This window comes from Neopsephotus bourkii, unplaced genomic scaffold (assembly GCF_033783945.1).
Source record: "Neopsephotus bourkii isolate Nb327-2 ecotype Australia unplaced genomic scaffold, CSIRO-AGI_Nbou_v1 NB_1521, whole genome shotgun sequence".
Taxonomy (NCBI): Eukaryota; Metazoa; Chordata; class Aves; order Psittaciformes; family Psittacidae; genus Neopsephotus; species Neopsephotus bourkii.
The window spans coordinates 55,227-70,854 of record NW_026901997.1 but is presented as its reverse complement, the minus strand read 5'-3'; the positions used below and the strand labels follow the sequence as shown (position 1 = coordinate 70,854).

Sequence of the window (15,628 nt, the reverse complement as noted above, 5' to 3'; positions counted from 1 at the left end):
GATAAAAGGCAAATGGATAACAGGCCATCATTTAGAGTGACATATAGCAAAACATAACTAGTAGGCTTAGTCAGTAAATTCCTCCTGAGTGGCTTGTTAGCTTTATCTATATATTTATCTATAATGCTGATATAGTATTTATTGAAAACCAAAATAAAATCCTGCAGTTTATCATCATTCAGTCTGGTTTTTGCACTTCAGAAAAATCTTTTTGCACCCAGGAATTAATTTTTTCCTGAAGCAGCTTGAGATATAGCTATATGCAACTTTTGAGGATACAAAAAAAAAAGGAAAATCTGAACTCTTTAGGAAGCCTGGAATTATAAACTAGAACCTATATGTGTGTTTCTGGACTCTAGAAGACAAAATAAACTTCTGCAGTATGTTACTTTACATACTTGTGAATAATTCAAAATGACAGTTACTAGATTTCTAACTTAAATATTGTGCTTCAACTATGCAGTCTAAGAACAATCAGAAAATGTTAAACAAGAATTTGATGTGAAAACTATCAGATTTTACCTTTTAAAAATTAGCAATAACTTCATTACATGCATGACTAAGAAGAGAATTTATATGTATGTATAAATCACGGTATTATGTCCTTCTTTCATCTTTAAGTGAAATAATTTAGAGGAACCATTTTATAATAAATAATGAAACGCCTGTTAGTGTTACCTTTTCCAGTGATGTGGGTATTTGGGTCTCTGCTACTGTGTGAATAGTTTTGGTTTGAGCCAAAATGTTTAAGTCTTTCTCATGTCCCATCACTTCCATTTAAAAAGCAATGCTGTGTAAATTGCACTATGTTTCCTGACAGCTTTAGTTACATGTCAAATGGGTAAAGGCAGAACGTTTTTAGTCAGTAGTTCATGGTTGAAATAATCAAGCCTCTGCATGCTGATTTTCACTATATGCTCTCCACCTCAAAAGAACCCATACAGCTCAGCTTTTACACAGGGGTCTGACGATGTGCCCACGTGTATGGCACTCTGAGGCATGCCAGGAGTATAAATCTGGTTCAGGATGTCAACATTTGCCATGGTACCTTTTTGTGAAATTGTGAACTGATATGTATATATAATATTATGTGTCCTTCTAAGTACAAGTGAGTCTTGGGTGGTTTGAATAATGACTTGTTTAAAGTGCCCTACATTTTTGCAATTTTTATGTCATTCTTTTGTAAGTTATTTTGTTCCTAGCCTGCTTGCATAATAGCAGCCTGTGCAAGATAGCTGAGAATGATTGTTTCTTTATATCTAGAGAAAGACGTTCTGGAGTCTCACCCCTTGTGTTGCGATGCAAAGAATAAGTGTAGCTGTAAACACTGAAGGAGGAAACTCAGGAGCTGTGTGTGAGAGGGAGAAGGAATTCTCCTCATCTGACCAATTTTTCCATTGCCTTTCCCATAATATTAGGTCACGCACTAGGCTGTGTGTTGTAGCTCCAGTGCTGACCTGTTGCAGAGGAAAGTTGGTTAGCTTCCTTGCAGTCATCGCCACCGCTGTTGGAACTCCTGCCACTGCAATCCTCTTGTTTTAATATACTGATGCAAACTTTTTTCCTCTTAAAACATACAGGTTTTCGCAATACTTATAAATTAAATAGATTCAGCAAAACAACAATCTCGAACTTTTCTTTTTAAAATTAATAGGAACTAAGCAAAAGAAGAAATAAAACCAGCTGCTGACACAGCTGTTTCTTTTCTTGTATAATTCAGTTCAATATAAAGGTACCATATGCTGCTTAAAATGATGATAGGAAAGATGAAATAATTTAAGACAATAACAAGAAAATACAGAAATTGTCAGCATTCTGTCAGATTTAAAGAATGAAATAGACAGGTGTAGTATTGACATGTTTAACTTTGTGTTGCGTTAGCAGTTTTAGCGAGAACAACTTCTGACATGTGCTGAAGTGATGTGAGAACATTTCTGTGTTGCAGACATTGGAGAAGAAGCTGGGAGATCTGTAGGAGTCCAGCAGCCAGCTTTACTGAGAGACAGGAGCCTTGGTTCTGCCATGAAAGACTGCCCATATTGTGGAAAAACTTTCAGAACATCACATCACTTAAAGGTCCACTTGAGAATACATACAGGTGAGAGGAACGAGTGAGCAGAGCGCTGTCAACATGCTGTGTGTGTGTGGGGGGGTTAATGTAATATGTGGCTAGGAGCCTTAATTCCCAATGTAGATTTGGGCTCATTAGTTGGAGAAAGTCGTTTGAGAAAGATATATGACAGTCTTAAATAAAAGCACAAGGAATGTGTTGTTGGATAAAGACTACTATAATAGAATCATCTTTTCCCAGTTGAGGTTATTTCTGTCTCATTCCCTGCTTCATCACTGTTTCCTTCAATTACCCTTGTCCTTCAATAGCATAAGCCTGTTGGTTTCAGACTTAGTTATAGTAACTGCTTCAAAGGCCTTCCTTCACATCTGCTTAGGGATTCTGTATGTTTTTCTCAGAGTTACTATTTCTTCCATTTAGCACGCTCATTTTTAATCTCTCACTGTTCATATGAATGCATCAGCTTCATGGATCTGCCTGTTTTTTTATTTATTTATTTTCACTAGAACTCAACCAGCTTAGTACCTGTAAGTAGTAAAACTTACCATGTTTTATTTTAGGAACAGTCACAGCATTTCTACCCTACAGAGACTTACTGCTGATCTGGATTCTCACTTTATGTCACTCTTTGGGTGGACTGCTCTCAATACTAGTAAAGCATCCCACTCCATTTAAATGAAAATACCTTGTTTGATTAAAAGTATGTATGTGCATGGTAAAGTTCACGTAGAGACACAGTGTATGTTTAAGAAGACTTATCCGTAGTTAAAATCTGACATACAGTGTTGATATCCATCCAGTTTGTGTCCAGTATGATACAGTTTTCTTCCAAGACTTAGGCATTGTGGTAGGCTTTGGGATAGTATGCAAAACTGGACATTTAGGAGCCTTCTCTTTGGAAACAGACATAGTGAACACTGTAATTATGAAGTCACTCTCATTTTAAACCATTTAAAATTAATTTCAGAATTTTCCTGCTGCTTTTCTAATTGATAGATAAAATAAATTACATGAAGAAATACATTCCAGTTCTATGTCCACCTTGAAAAACTCCACTTTCACTGAAGTACCAGATAAGCAGTATTTTCTTCCCTTCCCAAAATAAGCAGTCATGTTTCCCCCCATGTGCTTGCACATATATAATATACTTAATATTTGGATTGCAAATATAAGGCCTGATTTAAAAAAAATTGAAAATGAAGGCTGAAAATTATTTGAAGAAAAACATATCACTGTTAAGATGTGAAAGTTCATTCATTATATTTTTTTTCTTCTTTTCCTTGAACTGTGGATTAGGAGTATATATGCCACACTGGTTTGATCTGAATTTTAAAATTTGGCACCCTAAGATAGTTTTGTCTGATTGGATTACATGGCAGGAATATTCTTTCCCCTGTGATGGACTTTGTGAAAACCCTATTTATGTGCTCTATTTATGTGCTTCCTAGTGTAATAAAAGTAAATAAATGGTAGTTGTTTTATTGGAAATCTTGTAAATATTAGTTTTAAACAGTTTGACATTTTTACTGTCGGTGAAGAAAAGGAAAATTCTTTAAAATAACCTGAGGATATCCACCTCTCCCCTTTGCTTTAATATATAGTGGTCATTTTGTTCTTGTTTTAAAGATGGTAGCAATTATGCATTTGGTATTCGTGGCTTCGAACTAGTAGAAAGTAAATTAACTGCAATGGAAATAGTCCATGAAACTTGCATATTAAAACTGACTAAACAAAATTAAAACAAGAAAAAATAAACCATATATAAAATAACAACAAAAAAGAAAACATCATTGAGACTGTTGAAACAACATTCGGAATATATTTAAAAACCATTATCTTTTAAAAATAGATAAAGATCAATTTCCATTAGGTTGAGAACAAAATATTAGTAAATAACGAGAAGAGTATGTTTAAATGGAGCAATATTTTACATATTGGAAATAATCCTAATAAATATTATAAAAATGTAAATTGCCAAATTACTAGAGTTATTAAATAGAAATTAAGTTGCTTTGCAGTAAATGGAAATGATGTAATAGATACCAGTTATTAAACAAATACCAGTTACTTCATACCTACCAGGGACAGTTTCCTGCCTTTTACGTCACACTGCTTTTATTATATGCCTGGATCATATAACTGACTGGTAAAAAACACTTTACTGTGTTTCTCCACTACATTAACTCAATTACCGTTCTTGTTCTCACAACACCTGTTTGTTAGAGATGAGCTCAAGCAGTTCAGCAGAAGTCGGGTTCCTTTGAACATCTGTGTGTTTGGAGGCACATGAGTAGGTTGGTTTGGTACGCATGCCAAGGCAAGACCCAATGTCTGATCCAGCCAGGAGGTGTTTCTGTGGCACTTGGCCCAAAAAGGCTAGAGAAGCTGTTTAATTCCCCAGAAGACAAGGAAACTGCTCTATTTTAGAAGAATTAGCTAGTGTCCTGGGTGGCTTTTTATTTCTGTCAGCTATTTAGTGGTTGCAACCTTCTCCACACTGAGTCTCCATTTCTGTGTAGTTTGCTATCACATAATAAGCCTCTGAAGAAAAAGAAAATAAAATCAAGGTTTTATTTAGCATGTTGAGTCGAGTTCCAACACACAGTTGTAGATTTTTCTTCTTATCTATTTCAATGATATCCAGCCAGGAAGAGCTTTAAGGGGAAGATGGTAAGATATGATTTCTGAGTGTTCCCATATGATAACAAGAAAAGGGCATAATTATGTGAAATTAGTTTCTCCTTTCTTGCTCTAAAAGCAGTTGAAGGACGAGACAGTTCCTTAGTACAGCTCTGGTGACAAGAGAGGAACGATTGTCTGGGCAAAATGCTTCAGAGCCTTGGGGCTTATAAAGGACAGACAGAACTCTTGTAGCCCATCCTAGATGACTTTTTAAAGTTTACCAGTGGATAATGACAGACTGTATGGTCCTATTTCTTCAGGGCTATCTACCTCAACTCACACAACCTCTGTGTGAAGAGATGCAGAAATAAGGCTAAATAATGTGTTGCACCCCTAGCCCATAGTAGACATGTGGGTGGACTGGCCCTGTTGTGATTCAGCTTCCTGCTTATAAGATAGTATATAATAGAGCTGAAAAGTTTATAACACCGAAGACTTTGAGAAAAAGAAAACCATCTAGACATCTCAGCCCCATAATGTGCCATAAGCAGATGCTTGCAGAGTTTCTATTTTTCCCTTCTGGCAGTACCAATTTAAGGTTACTTCATTCAGGGAGCTGAGCAACATCTTTGTGTTCTTAATCACTCTCAGTTCCCTCTGAAATAAAATCAGTGGGTCAGTTTTTAGCTTACATGCCGAGGTCTTTGGACTGCACAGAAGAAATGTAAAAAAAATTTCTTCTGTTTTACCTTTGACAAGGAACAGGTTATGTAGGACACATTTTCAGAGTATCTCTAGCACCTCTTTACACTTTGCATTAGCATTCAAAAGCTACTGCAGACATAGACTAGTTTAGGTTGGTGGGGTCATTAGGTGCTCAGGTGTATTCCCAGTCTGACTGGCACAGTTAAATGCCTTGATTAAGGAAAAAAGAACCTGCATGAGCATAGTAGAGCCCTGAAGAAGGTTTGGGTTGTGCTAAACAAAAGAAACCTAAGAAAGAGGGATAGGAAGAAAACACTTGGCAGGGCTCTGTCCATTGACTGAGAGCATGTTACAATATGTATGACACATCTGAAACAAATTTATTATATACATTTACAGTGTTACTGCATTTTCTCTTGGAAATGTGACCAATTTTAAAAGTTGCTTAGATGAATCAATGGAACACAGTAAAAATGGTGCTGTTTTAAATGAATTCAACTCACATTTTCTTCCTAAAAAACCTGCCTGTTGCCATTGTCTGAAGGCACTTGTAGTGGGATGAGCAGTATGAATAATTAAGGAAAATGGGTATGTGTGCTCCAAGAGGAGACAATTTTGGTATTGAACATCCTTTATTCTTGTATTTCTAAGATGAACTAAAAGGACTTTTCATTTCTCTAGATTTCTCCAGATTTCCCATCCTTAACATTATACAGCATGCCTTTTCTCCTGTCTTAATGACATCCCAAACTTTTGTTGAAAATAATTGATTGAATTTAAATTTCCTTAAAAGTTTAAGAGGTAATGTTACAGTGTAAATTTCCTACCAAACACTAAGTAGGGAAATATCCATTAGTGAAATTAACTACAGTTTCTAGGTAGCTAACAATGTGCAGTATACAGTAGGGCATGGCTAATGAACACTGCAGTGGGTGATATTTCATTATACAAATTAATGCTCACATTTTAATGGGAAAGTCACATAATGAATCTCAGCTTCAGTGACAGCAATTAGAGACACAGATTGTCCCCTTCTGGACAAGGCACTGTTTAGCAATAAGCAGCTGTGTAAAAAGTCTTCAGGTTTACAACATATATATATGCTTTGGGGGAATTAGTGTACAGTTTATATTAATGTACTGAATCTTCCCTGCAAAGTAACAACTGTATTTATCTCTCTGTGTTTTAACTAAGTAAAGACATGTAAAGAGGCTAAATAAATATTGTAGATGAGATATAAATAAAGGAAAATATGTAATTATAAAACTTTATAAAAATTAAAATATTTTATTGTAATGCCTAGGGCACAATTGAAAAATCTTTCATAAACAGAGTCAAAAGCATTACAAGTCTGTCCTTCACAGGGTAGGGGTAGTTTCATCTTATATAATAGAGAAAAACTACTAGTAAAGGAAAGTGGTAAAGACAAGAAGTTAACTAGTATTTCTGACAAACATTAATTGTGTGGTGAAACATGTGCAAGATCCAAAAATAATCCTACAGAACCTTGATATTTCATTTGGTTTAAAAAGTGTGAAGTGAATGATTAGAATGATAAAAGAAATTACTGTGTAAGAATAGGCATAATAATGAACTAATTAAACCATACAGCAATTCATTTCTAAAATATCTGCTGCACAATGGATAAAATAGGTTATCAATAACTGTTTCAATAGTAAAATAAAAAATGCTGGAAAATGTTTTCAATATTTTCATTAAGCAGTATTCTGCAGAATTATAAGATGTTTGATTTCATTTGCTTTGCATGAAAGAAAACTGTAGCTTGTTTAGAAATGTATAAGCTCAAATTGCAACTCGCATTGTCTCTGAGTGACTGGCAAGCCCCCACTGCTGGCTGCCAAAGCATGAGGTGTTGGGGTTCTTGTACAGATGCCCAGCCCTCACTGTACCAAAAAATTAATAGAGAAGCCCACAGCACTAAATATAAGCAACTATTTAAGAAGTACAGAGATTTAATAAGGGGAACTAAAAGTAATAATAAAAATATGCATGTGGTTATCAGGGTTATGGAGGACAGAGTAAAATTCTGTAGATCTGGCAGGTTTAACAATTTGTGTCTTGCTAATACTGGGCAAGAATGGATGAAAAATTACCAACCATAGTCTAGAAGACTAAATATTCTTCTGTTCTTAGAAAGAAGCATGATGGGGTTTATAAGTATTTTCCAGTGATACAATTCTGCCATTAACTGATGAGGCTGTTATGCTGTAGCCCACTACATTTTAATGTTTTTTTTAGAGTGAATGTGACTGGATAAAGTCTTAAAAATCCTGGCTGAAGAGCTCTCCCAATCATTAAAGTTCATTTAAAAAAAAACAAGTCTTGGAACATGAAGCAAGTTCTGGAGCATTTGTAGTAGTAAAAAGCTACTATCTGTGTATCCTGCTATTTCCAAAAATAATATGAAGACCTTGAAATTATAAATGGACTACCCTGACATAAATATTACTAAAAATTACTAAATGAATTTGTTAACTAATTAAGACTTGGCAGCATAGTTGATTCAATTTTACTTACTGTAAGTAGGTTTTATCACATTTCTTACTTTCTTTGTGAAAGTAGCTTCTTCTATGTGACAGTCCCTACCCCCCCCCCCCCCAAAAAAAAAACCACAAAAAACAGTATACAGGGATGAAGTGGCACATAAACTGGCAGCTCCACAGCAGTGCTTTCATCTCCATCTATTTAGTCTTTCATTATTTGGAAGAGTATATAAAATCACTGTTGATAAAATTTACCAATGGCACAAAAAGGGTAAAGATGCTAAAAATCAGGGGGAGGCACTGATTAGTCACTTAGTCAAGTGGGCTCTTTTCAACGATATGAATTTTAAATTAGCAGAATGTAAAGGAACAAATACTAGGGGCGTTGATGAACTGGGCCTAGGATTATGGTAAAGAAGCAACAGATTATGAGCTGTTACTTGACTGCTATAGCTATGGATGTAGACCCAGTGTTGGACTGTGTGAGATTAGTGTTGAGCTGAAATTTCAGCAAAGCTTTAGTGGGTACCCGTAATTTAAAAGGACATTGAAAAATTGGGAATAGTATTCCACTCAAGAGTGAGAGAAGGTAAGAGGTGACTGATTTACTGTCTGCAAGTATCTTCCTTAGGGAACAGACATTTTTTATTCAGAAAAATCTGTTTAATCTAGCAGGGGAAAATGTAGTAATGTTCAGTAGTAGGAAGCAGACTCGGGATGAATTCGAGCTAGAAATGAGACACACATTTTGAGTAAAGAAAATACTTAACCAGTCAAAAAGTTTACCTAGAGGTATGTTGGATTCTTCTTCATTGCTGTGGTTGAAACAGAGTATGTTTAAACTAAACCAAGTAAGTTTTGTTTCAAATTATAGTTTTGATTTGATTCAGGAATTATCGTATGAGGGCCTTTGGTCTGTGTTGTACAGCAGATCAGACTAGATGATCATAATTGTCCCTTCTGGATTTAAAATCTGTAAATCTATTCATAATCTGGCTGTGGTCTCCTTGCAGAGCCTGTAGCAGATAATTCCTATGACTAGTGTGATCAGATTGTGTTCTAGGCAGGACTGGTGATAGCTTGAATAGATTATACTTCTGTGTTTATACAACCTGCTGTACAAATAGACCTGTTTCTGCTGGGCAATGTGTCTGTTTCCAGGTATCTACCAAGCTTTTGTGTAGATTTTACAATCAACATTGAATTTTTATTGTTTTACTACATCCTGATATAAAATAGTTCTTGTGAGATGTCTTGTAAACCAGGGCAGTAGATAGATCAGAATGTGATGATGTTGCCCAGATCAGTTATTCTCTATAAGATTTTTATAAAAAAAAAAAAAAAAAAATGTACATCCTAGAATATTCTCCCTTTCTACTCCATTGTGAAAAGTTTTAAAGGGATGCAAACAGGGCCAGAGAATTAGCAAGATCAAGATGTTCATTGCCTTTGTGAACAATGAAAAATGACTCTTGGATATGAAATGCAGAAAATTATTTTGAAAAAGTCATGTTCCCTCACTCCTGCATGGCAACATTAATTTATGTGGACTAATACTAAGTGCTAAATAACTCATCCAGACCCTACTCTTGGCAATATTAGCAGGGCAGTCATTACATAAGGATGAATTCTCTGAAACCTTTCCTCAAAGTATGAGATACAAACAGGTGGTCTTCTAACAAGGATTGTAGCTTACCTCTCCTGTTGCCTGTAGTATTTTTGGACATGTACTATTGAAAGTTGCTGATAGAACCCTGGAAATTAGAGGTTCTTCAACTTTTCTACTGAAATTGGTTTGGATTTTGATTAATTTGGTTGGGGTCAGGTTGAGCTTTTTCCCACAGCAGCTTTTACCTCTATTTTGTTATTTGTACAGGCATTTACACAGGGAATAGCTGGTTGTTAATTTGAATGGATGAAAAAGCATCTTAATATCTGTACAATTGCTGAATTTAGGAAATACTGACACACTAAATTTAAAAGATTCAAGGATGATTTACTCCATCCTACTCCCTTCTCCTACTGCCTGACCTTGAAATGGAAGCAGTTTATATTGCTTTGAAGTAAACTAATCACTGCCAATATTTGGATCTAAAAGAAAGGAGAGATGTTTTGAACAGCTCCCTGTGAACAATGTTTTTTGGCCAGTCCTGTATTGTAAAGGTGGCACAGCGTGTTGCTACATGTTGAATCCAGTTTCAGACCCTCAGCTTTAGATCTCATTTCTAGCCATGCAAGAGGTGGGAACACCACAGAGGCAGCGTACCAAGGCTGGGAGAGATTTGAACTTTTTATCACGCTGTCTCAGTCAGTGTCTTCTTTCAGTTCAATGCTTACAGTGTTGGTGATGAGCTGTGTCCAAATGTCCTCTGCAGAAAGAATGCTCACCCAGTGGAGAGATCTTTGAGCAAAAAATATATTGACTTCAAAGCTTAGTAGTTCAGAATAAGAGTATGCCTGGTTCTTCAGACTGAAGGTACTTTATAAGTATAAAATATTACTAGTATTTCATCTAGTTAGGATATTCTAACTCACTTTACCCATTTTTACATCTACTTACCACTTTGCACAGCAGGTTTTTATCAACATCAGTGCAGCCTATATTTAAAACTTCTCCCTGCAGAAGCAATAACCATAGCGCCTGCAATGCTGGGACACTCTTTTTAATGGTGTCATTTGATGTTCAACACAAATACACACTGAACTATCATTAGAATAAAAGGAAATGCTCAATATAATTTTGTTAAAGATTTCCATAAATGCATAAGGGATGCTGAGGAAGAACTTTTCAATTAAGAGGAGTGAAAACTCAAAAATGAGAGCCTTTAACCTTGAAAAGTCTGGTACTTGTTTTTCAGCAGTTGTGTCAGAGTTCAGTAGTGACTGGTGGGACAAACATCAGAATAAAGGAAAACAGCTCAAAAATATGGCAGTATGTACCCACTGTAAGAGCAGCATTAATATTTGCCCAATTTCTGTCTGGCAGCATAGCTGTCAGAGCTTGCACCCTCCCCAGCAGCCCTGCAGAAATGCAAACAAATAGACAGCCATTGTTCTCTCTCCCCTTGTCCTGGCCCTGCAACCCCTGCTGTGGGTGAGTGAGTGCTCAGGATCCCACCTGAGACCAGGGTAAGCCCAGGCAGGCATGATCCGAGTGTAGTGATTCTTGCTCATCGGGAGGAACTGTTTTTGCACAGCTCCCACTGAAATGCAGCCCTCACTTGGTGGTGGTGGAGTACTAGAACTTAATGACATGACTGTGGAAGACTCAGAAGTTGCACTGAAGTGTATGAGTCTGATTTCTTCTATTAAGTCGTGTGGTTGCAAGCCTAAAGCATGAGCCACGTTAATTGTTACTCTTCTGCTGAACACACCTTGTTTGAGGTGTTGCACTTTTCTCCCCTAAAAACATTGATTAATGTTGATTTAAAGCTCTCATGTCTCACCATTTAGCTTTAGGATTACATTATAGATTTAGAATTTCCACTGCTTGTAATTTACTTCAGCCCCATTTAAATAGCAGCAAGTACCCAGCCAGGTTCCTGGTCAGTAAGCCTGCTCACACAGCGCTACATGGTCATTTGAGCAACTTCAGTGGTGGCAGGTGTCCCTGCGCAAGGCAGGGGTTTGGAACTCGATGTTCTTTAAAGTTCCTTCTAACCCAAACCATTCTGTAAGTGTTTATAAATTTTCTGGTGTCTCCTCTCATCAGTATATTCCTGCAATCAGTGAGAGGAGCAGCTTCTCAAGTATTCACCAGCCTTTCAATTGAGCCTGTAGCTTAAATACCAGAAGTTTGAAAGCCTTTTAGTTTTGTTTTAAGCAGATTTTGAGGTTATTTGAAAAAAGGTAACTTTCCAGCTGGTTTTCTGAACTACATATCATTATATAACATTTTTGCTGTGGAAGAGTTTTCAATTTCATTATGTCTATTATATTGTTTGGAGAAGGCTTACCTTTCTCTTTTGGATCACACAAGGAAAAAGCTATGTAGAAAAAAGAAAACACAATTGTTGTTGAGATCCCTCATAGAAATAATTGCAGCTACTGACAGTTCACAGGTCTCTCAGATTCTTGTCACTTTTAGAGAGGATTTCCATACTTCTTCCTTTAAAAGGAACTCTGCATTGCTAACAAGTGGTCTGAAAACATTTAGGTATACGTTTGCTTAGATGTACATTCTGTTTGGGTATGTCTTCATGACTGTATGTGAGTATTTATTATATGTGCAATATCTTCTACCTCTTTTAAAGTATAGGAAGAACACTAAAAGTTTAGTGTAGGATTCTGATATATCTTTAATTCATTACAATCACCTTATATGTTTTAAAACTCTATTCAAGCTAATACTATAAAAGCTTTTCTGGTAGGTTAATTTCACGTTTTACTACTTGAGCATTAGAAATGCCATTAGCACAAATTTAAAAGACTGCAAAAACTAGTACATAATACTAATTTCAAATACCAAAACTAAATATATTTTGTACTTTTTTCATTACTTGATTTCTTTTTATTTTATTGACTACTTTTTATTTTAACTATATGTTCTTATATGCTGCAATCATAATGTAGTGTAATGATATTAATATTTTATAGAATCTGTATTTATAGTTCTTTATTTAGAAACAATGCAGTAGGTCTGCAGATCTTTGAATCCTTCTGGAATGGTGCCCTCCAAATAATGATAAATTACTTGTGCAGTATGCCATTTGCTAATTATATCCATGATTTACTGCAGAGCAAGACTTAAATCATTCATTTCAGTCTTGCGTAACAGTGCCATAAAATTTTTAAGTTTAAAAATGGTTTCCATGTGTATAATTTAAACAAATTTTAGAGCAATTGTATACACAAAATATTGCAACCATCCATTTGTTACATTCTTTGCTCTTTTTTTTTAAACTTGTACTTTTAATGATTACTGTGGTTGAAATTGTTATGCTTCATTTTCATAATCATAGCTTTTAATTCTACAACAGTTTTCTACATGTTAGATTAAGAAAAGGATGGCTAATTGTGTGTAGATACCATGTCATCCCTGAATAGCCCCACATTCTGGAAACCTATTTTGGAAATATTCAGTTTATGAATTAGTCTTCAATTAAAGGCATTTCTTTTTTGAAAAAATGAATTATTAGCTCCACGATCTTCTTGTTTTCAAGCAGCTAATGTTCTTTTTTCTTTTTTTTTCTTCACTCATCCATATACCAGAGTACAGTTAATTCTCTATATTTTTCTCATTATCCATATGTATAGGTGAGAAGCCTTACAAGTGTCCACATTGTGATTATGCTGGCACTCAGTCTGCATCCCTCAAATACCACTTGGAACGGCACCATCGTGAGCGACAAAATGGAGCAGGACCACTCTCTGGGCAGACTGCAAGTCAGGAACACAAAGATGAGACACCAAGTAAAAGTTCTGTCTTTATTAGACCAGATATATTGAGAGGAGCTTTCAAGGGGCTTCCTGGTATTGATTTCCGAAGTGGCATGGTCTCACAGCAGTGGGCATCAGGAATGCTGTCTTCTGGAGATCAGCAAGGACAAGCAGCTGGTATGTCATCTGAAGTACCTTCAGAAAATGTGAAGGGTTCAGACATATCTTCCAAAGGAGCACACTTCTCTGAACTTGGCCGTGCTTACCAGAACATTGTTGGGAATGGTGTGAACTTCCAAGGGTCTTTGCAAGCTTTCATGGACAGCTTTGTCTTAAGTTCTTTGAAGAAAGAAAAAGAAATGAAGGATAAAGCTCTCTCAGATCAACTTTCAGCAAAAGCTCTGGGCTCAGATGGTGGTGAGGAAAAGATAAGCAGCAAGTCCTCACAGCGAAAACCAGAAAAGTCACAATATGAACCTCTTGACTTATCCATAAGGCCAGATGCAGCCTCCCTCCCTGGTACATCGGTCACTGTGCAAGACAATATTGCCTGGCACGGCTGCTTATTTTGCTCTTTTACAACTTCATCTATGGAACTAATGGCTCTGCACCTCCAGGCCAATCACTTGGGCAAGGCTAAACGTAAAGAGAACATCATAGGGAACAACAAAGACCAATCTAGAGAAGCTCCGGCCCCGATTAATAAAGTGAGCTTGCTCACTTCTTCTGTGCAGTCCAGCAAGGAGGCTGCAGTTTCAAACATGCTGAGCCAGCTGGACTCAGCTTCTGAGAAAATGACCCAAGGACAAAATAAAGAGACCCTGGGAGAGCAAAAGAACACTGCCTGGCCCAGCCACATGGAATCCACTTTTTGTAATTTTACAACAACAGACTTCTATAAGCAGTTTGGTGTTTATCCTGGTGTTATTGGCACAGGAGCACAAAATTCTTGCACCACTAATGAATCTGAAATGAAAAAGCAATCCGAAGATGATCCAAATATTCTGCTCTCTGACTCTGTAAATAAAAATGCTACTGATGACCTTTCTGACATAGCTTCATCTGAGGATATGGAATCTTCCAAGGAAGAAAACATTGAAGATGAAGACATTGACACAGAACCAGATATTATGAATAAGCAGTTGTCTGCCCTAAAAAAAGAAAGCAGTGAAGGAGGCGATAACATACAAAGTGCAGTCACCTCACAACCAACACAAGGGCTCGTATCACCACTGCCGCAAGCTTCAGAAAAGCAGTGGCACAGTCAGAATCTTCTATCCTCCCATGAAACTGCACAAGGAGTGATGAAACCTGAGCAAGTTCAGGGTCCACAGGTCCTGGAGAAGCAGATGAACATGTTGTCAGTCCTAAGAGCTTACAGCTCTGATGGCTTAGCAGCCTTTAATGGACTTGCAAGTAGCACAGCAGCTAGTGGATGTATCAAGAGACCTGACTTGTGTGGTAAGTTTTAGACCTTCTTTTAGACCATTTCAGAAAACACTTGTGCAGAATCATGAAGCTGCTCTTTAAATCTACTTAGTCATGTTTGTTAGTAATACATTTTTTTAAATGTTAAATGCTGTGGGCCAAATTCTAGTCTTATATGTGGTCTACTCCATTGAAATCAGCAGTGCTGCATGCATTTACTTATACAAGATTTTAGAAAGAACTTGCTTTTTAAACTAGAGTATCAGCAATATAGACTATCTGTGCTAGTGCATATGAAGGGGATATTTACTGCTTTAGCATACTCAAAGGAGAAAAAAGTTTATTTTCATGGTAACTTGCAAACTTTTCAGTATTTTGATATAAGTAAGAACCCACAAAAAAACACTGGACGCTTTGCCAAGCAAACCTTGCTTTTTCTTTCCCCCCCCCTTTTTTTATTTCCTTTTTTCTTTGAATTGGGGTGTGTTCAATTACCACAATATTAACAAAATCAAAGGCCAAGTGCACGATATGTGTCTACATGTGGTGAAAAGCCTGTTTTGCTTTGGTTTGGATTTCTCCTTTTTTTTTTTTTTTTTTCTATATATTTTTTTTTGTTTCAATGGCACCTTCACCATTTTCACTATTCTAACTAGCAGTTGTAGGAATTTTGATTTGCCTAATTAAGAATATGCCTTCAGGTAATTAAAAAACCAACAACACACCAAACAAGCAAACCCCCTTTTACAAGGGGTTTTGATTTACCCTTTGATTTACAAAACTGAAGTCTTGATTCCTCATAACACACATATCCTATTTGACAAAAATGAAAGTTAAATCTATTTGGAACAAATGAGAATGAGGATTTTATTTTTTTAATTTATCTCCTATTTTGTCAGCATAGCTTGTGCTTGAAAGA

General features: G+C 36.3%; 1 protein-coding gene across 1 annotated transcript; it reads left to right on the top strand.

The window, feature by feature from the left end:
- Positions 1-1,923: 1,923 nt before the first annotated feature.
- On the top strand, positions 1,924-15,303 carry LOC133221217 (zinc finger protein 536-like). Its single transcript, XM_061369926.1, has 2 exons — positions 1,924-2,098; positions 13,159-15,303. The coding sequence occupies exons 1-2, from the start codon at positions 2,023-2,025 to the stop codon at positions 14,751-14,753; spliced, it is 1,671 nt and encodes a 556-aa protein (XP_061225910.1). The 5' UTR covers positions 1,924-2,022; the 3' UTR covers positions 14,754-15,303.
- Positions 15,304-15,628: the final 325 nt, after the last annotated feature.

Coding starts and splice junctions, on each gene's coding strand:
- LOC133221217 (XM_061369926.1), top strand. CDS start 2,023: ATGAAAGACTGCCCATATTGTGGAAAAACTTTCAGAACATCACATCAC. Junction 2,099..13,158: donor CCACTTGAGAATACATACAG/GTGAGAGGAACG, acceptor CCATATGTATAG/GTGAGAAGCCTTACAAGTGT.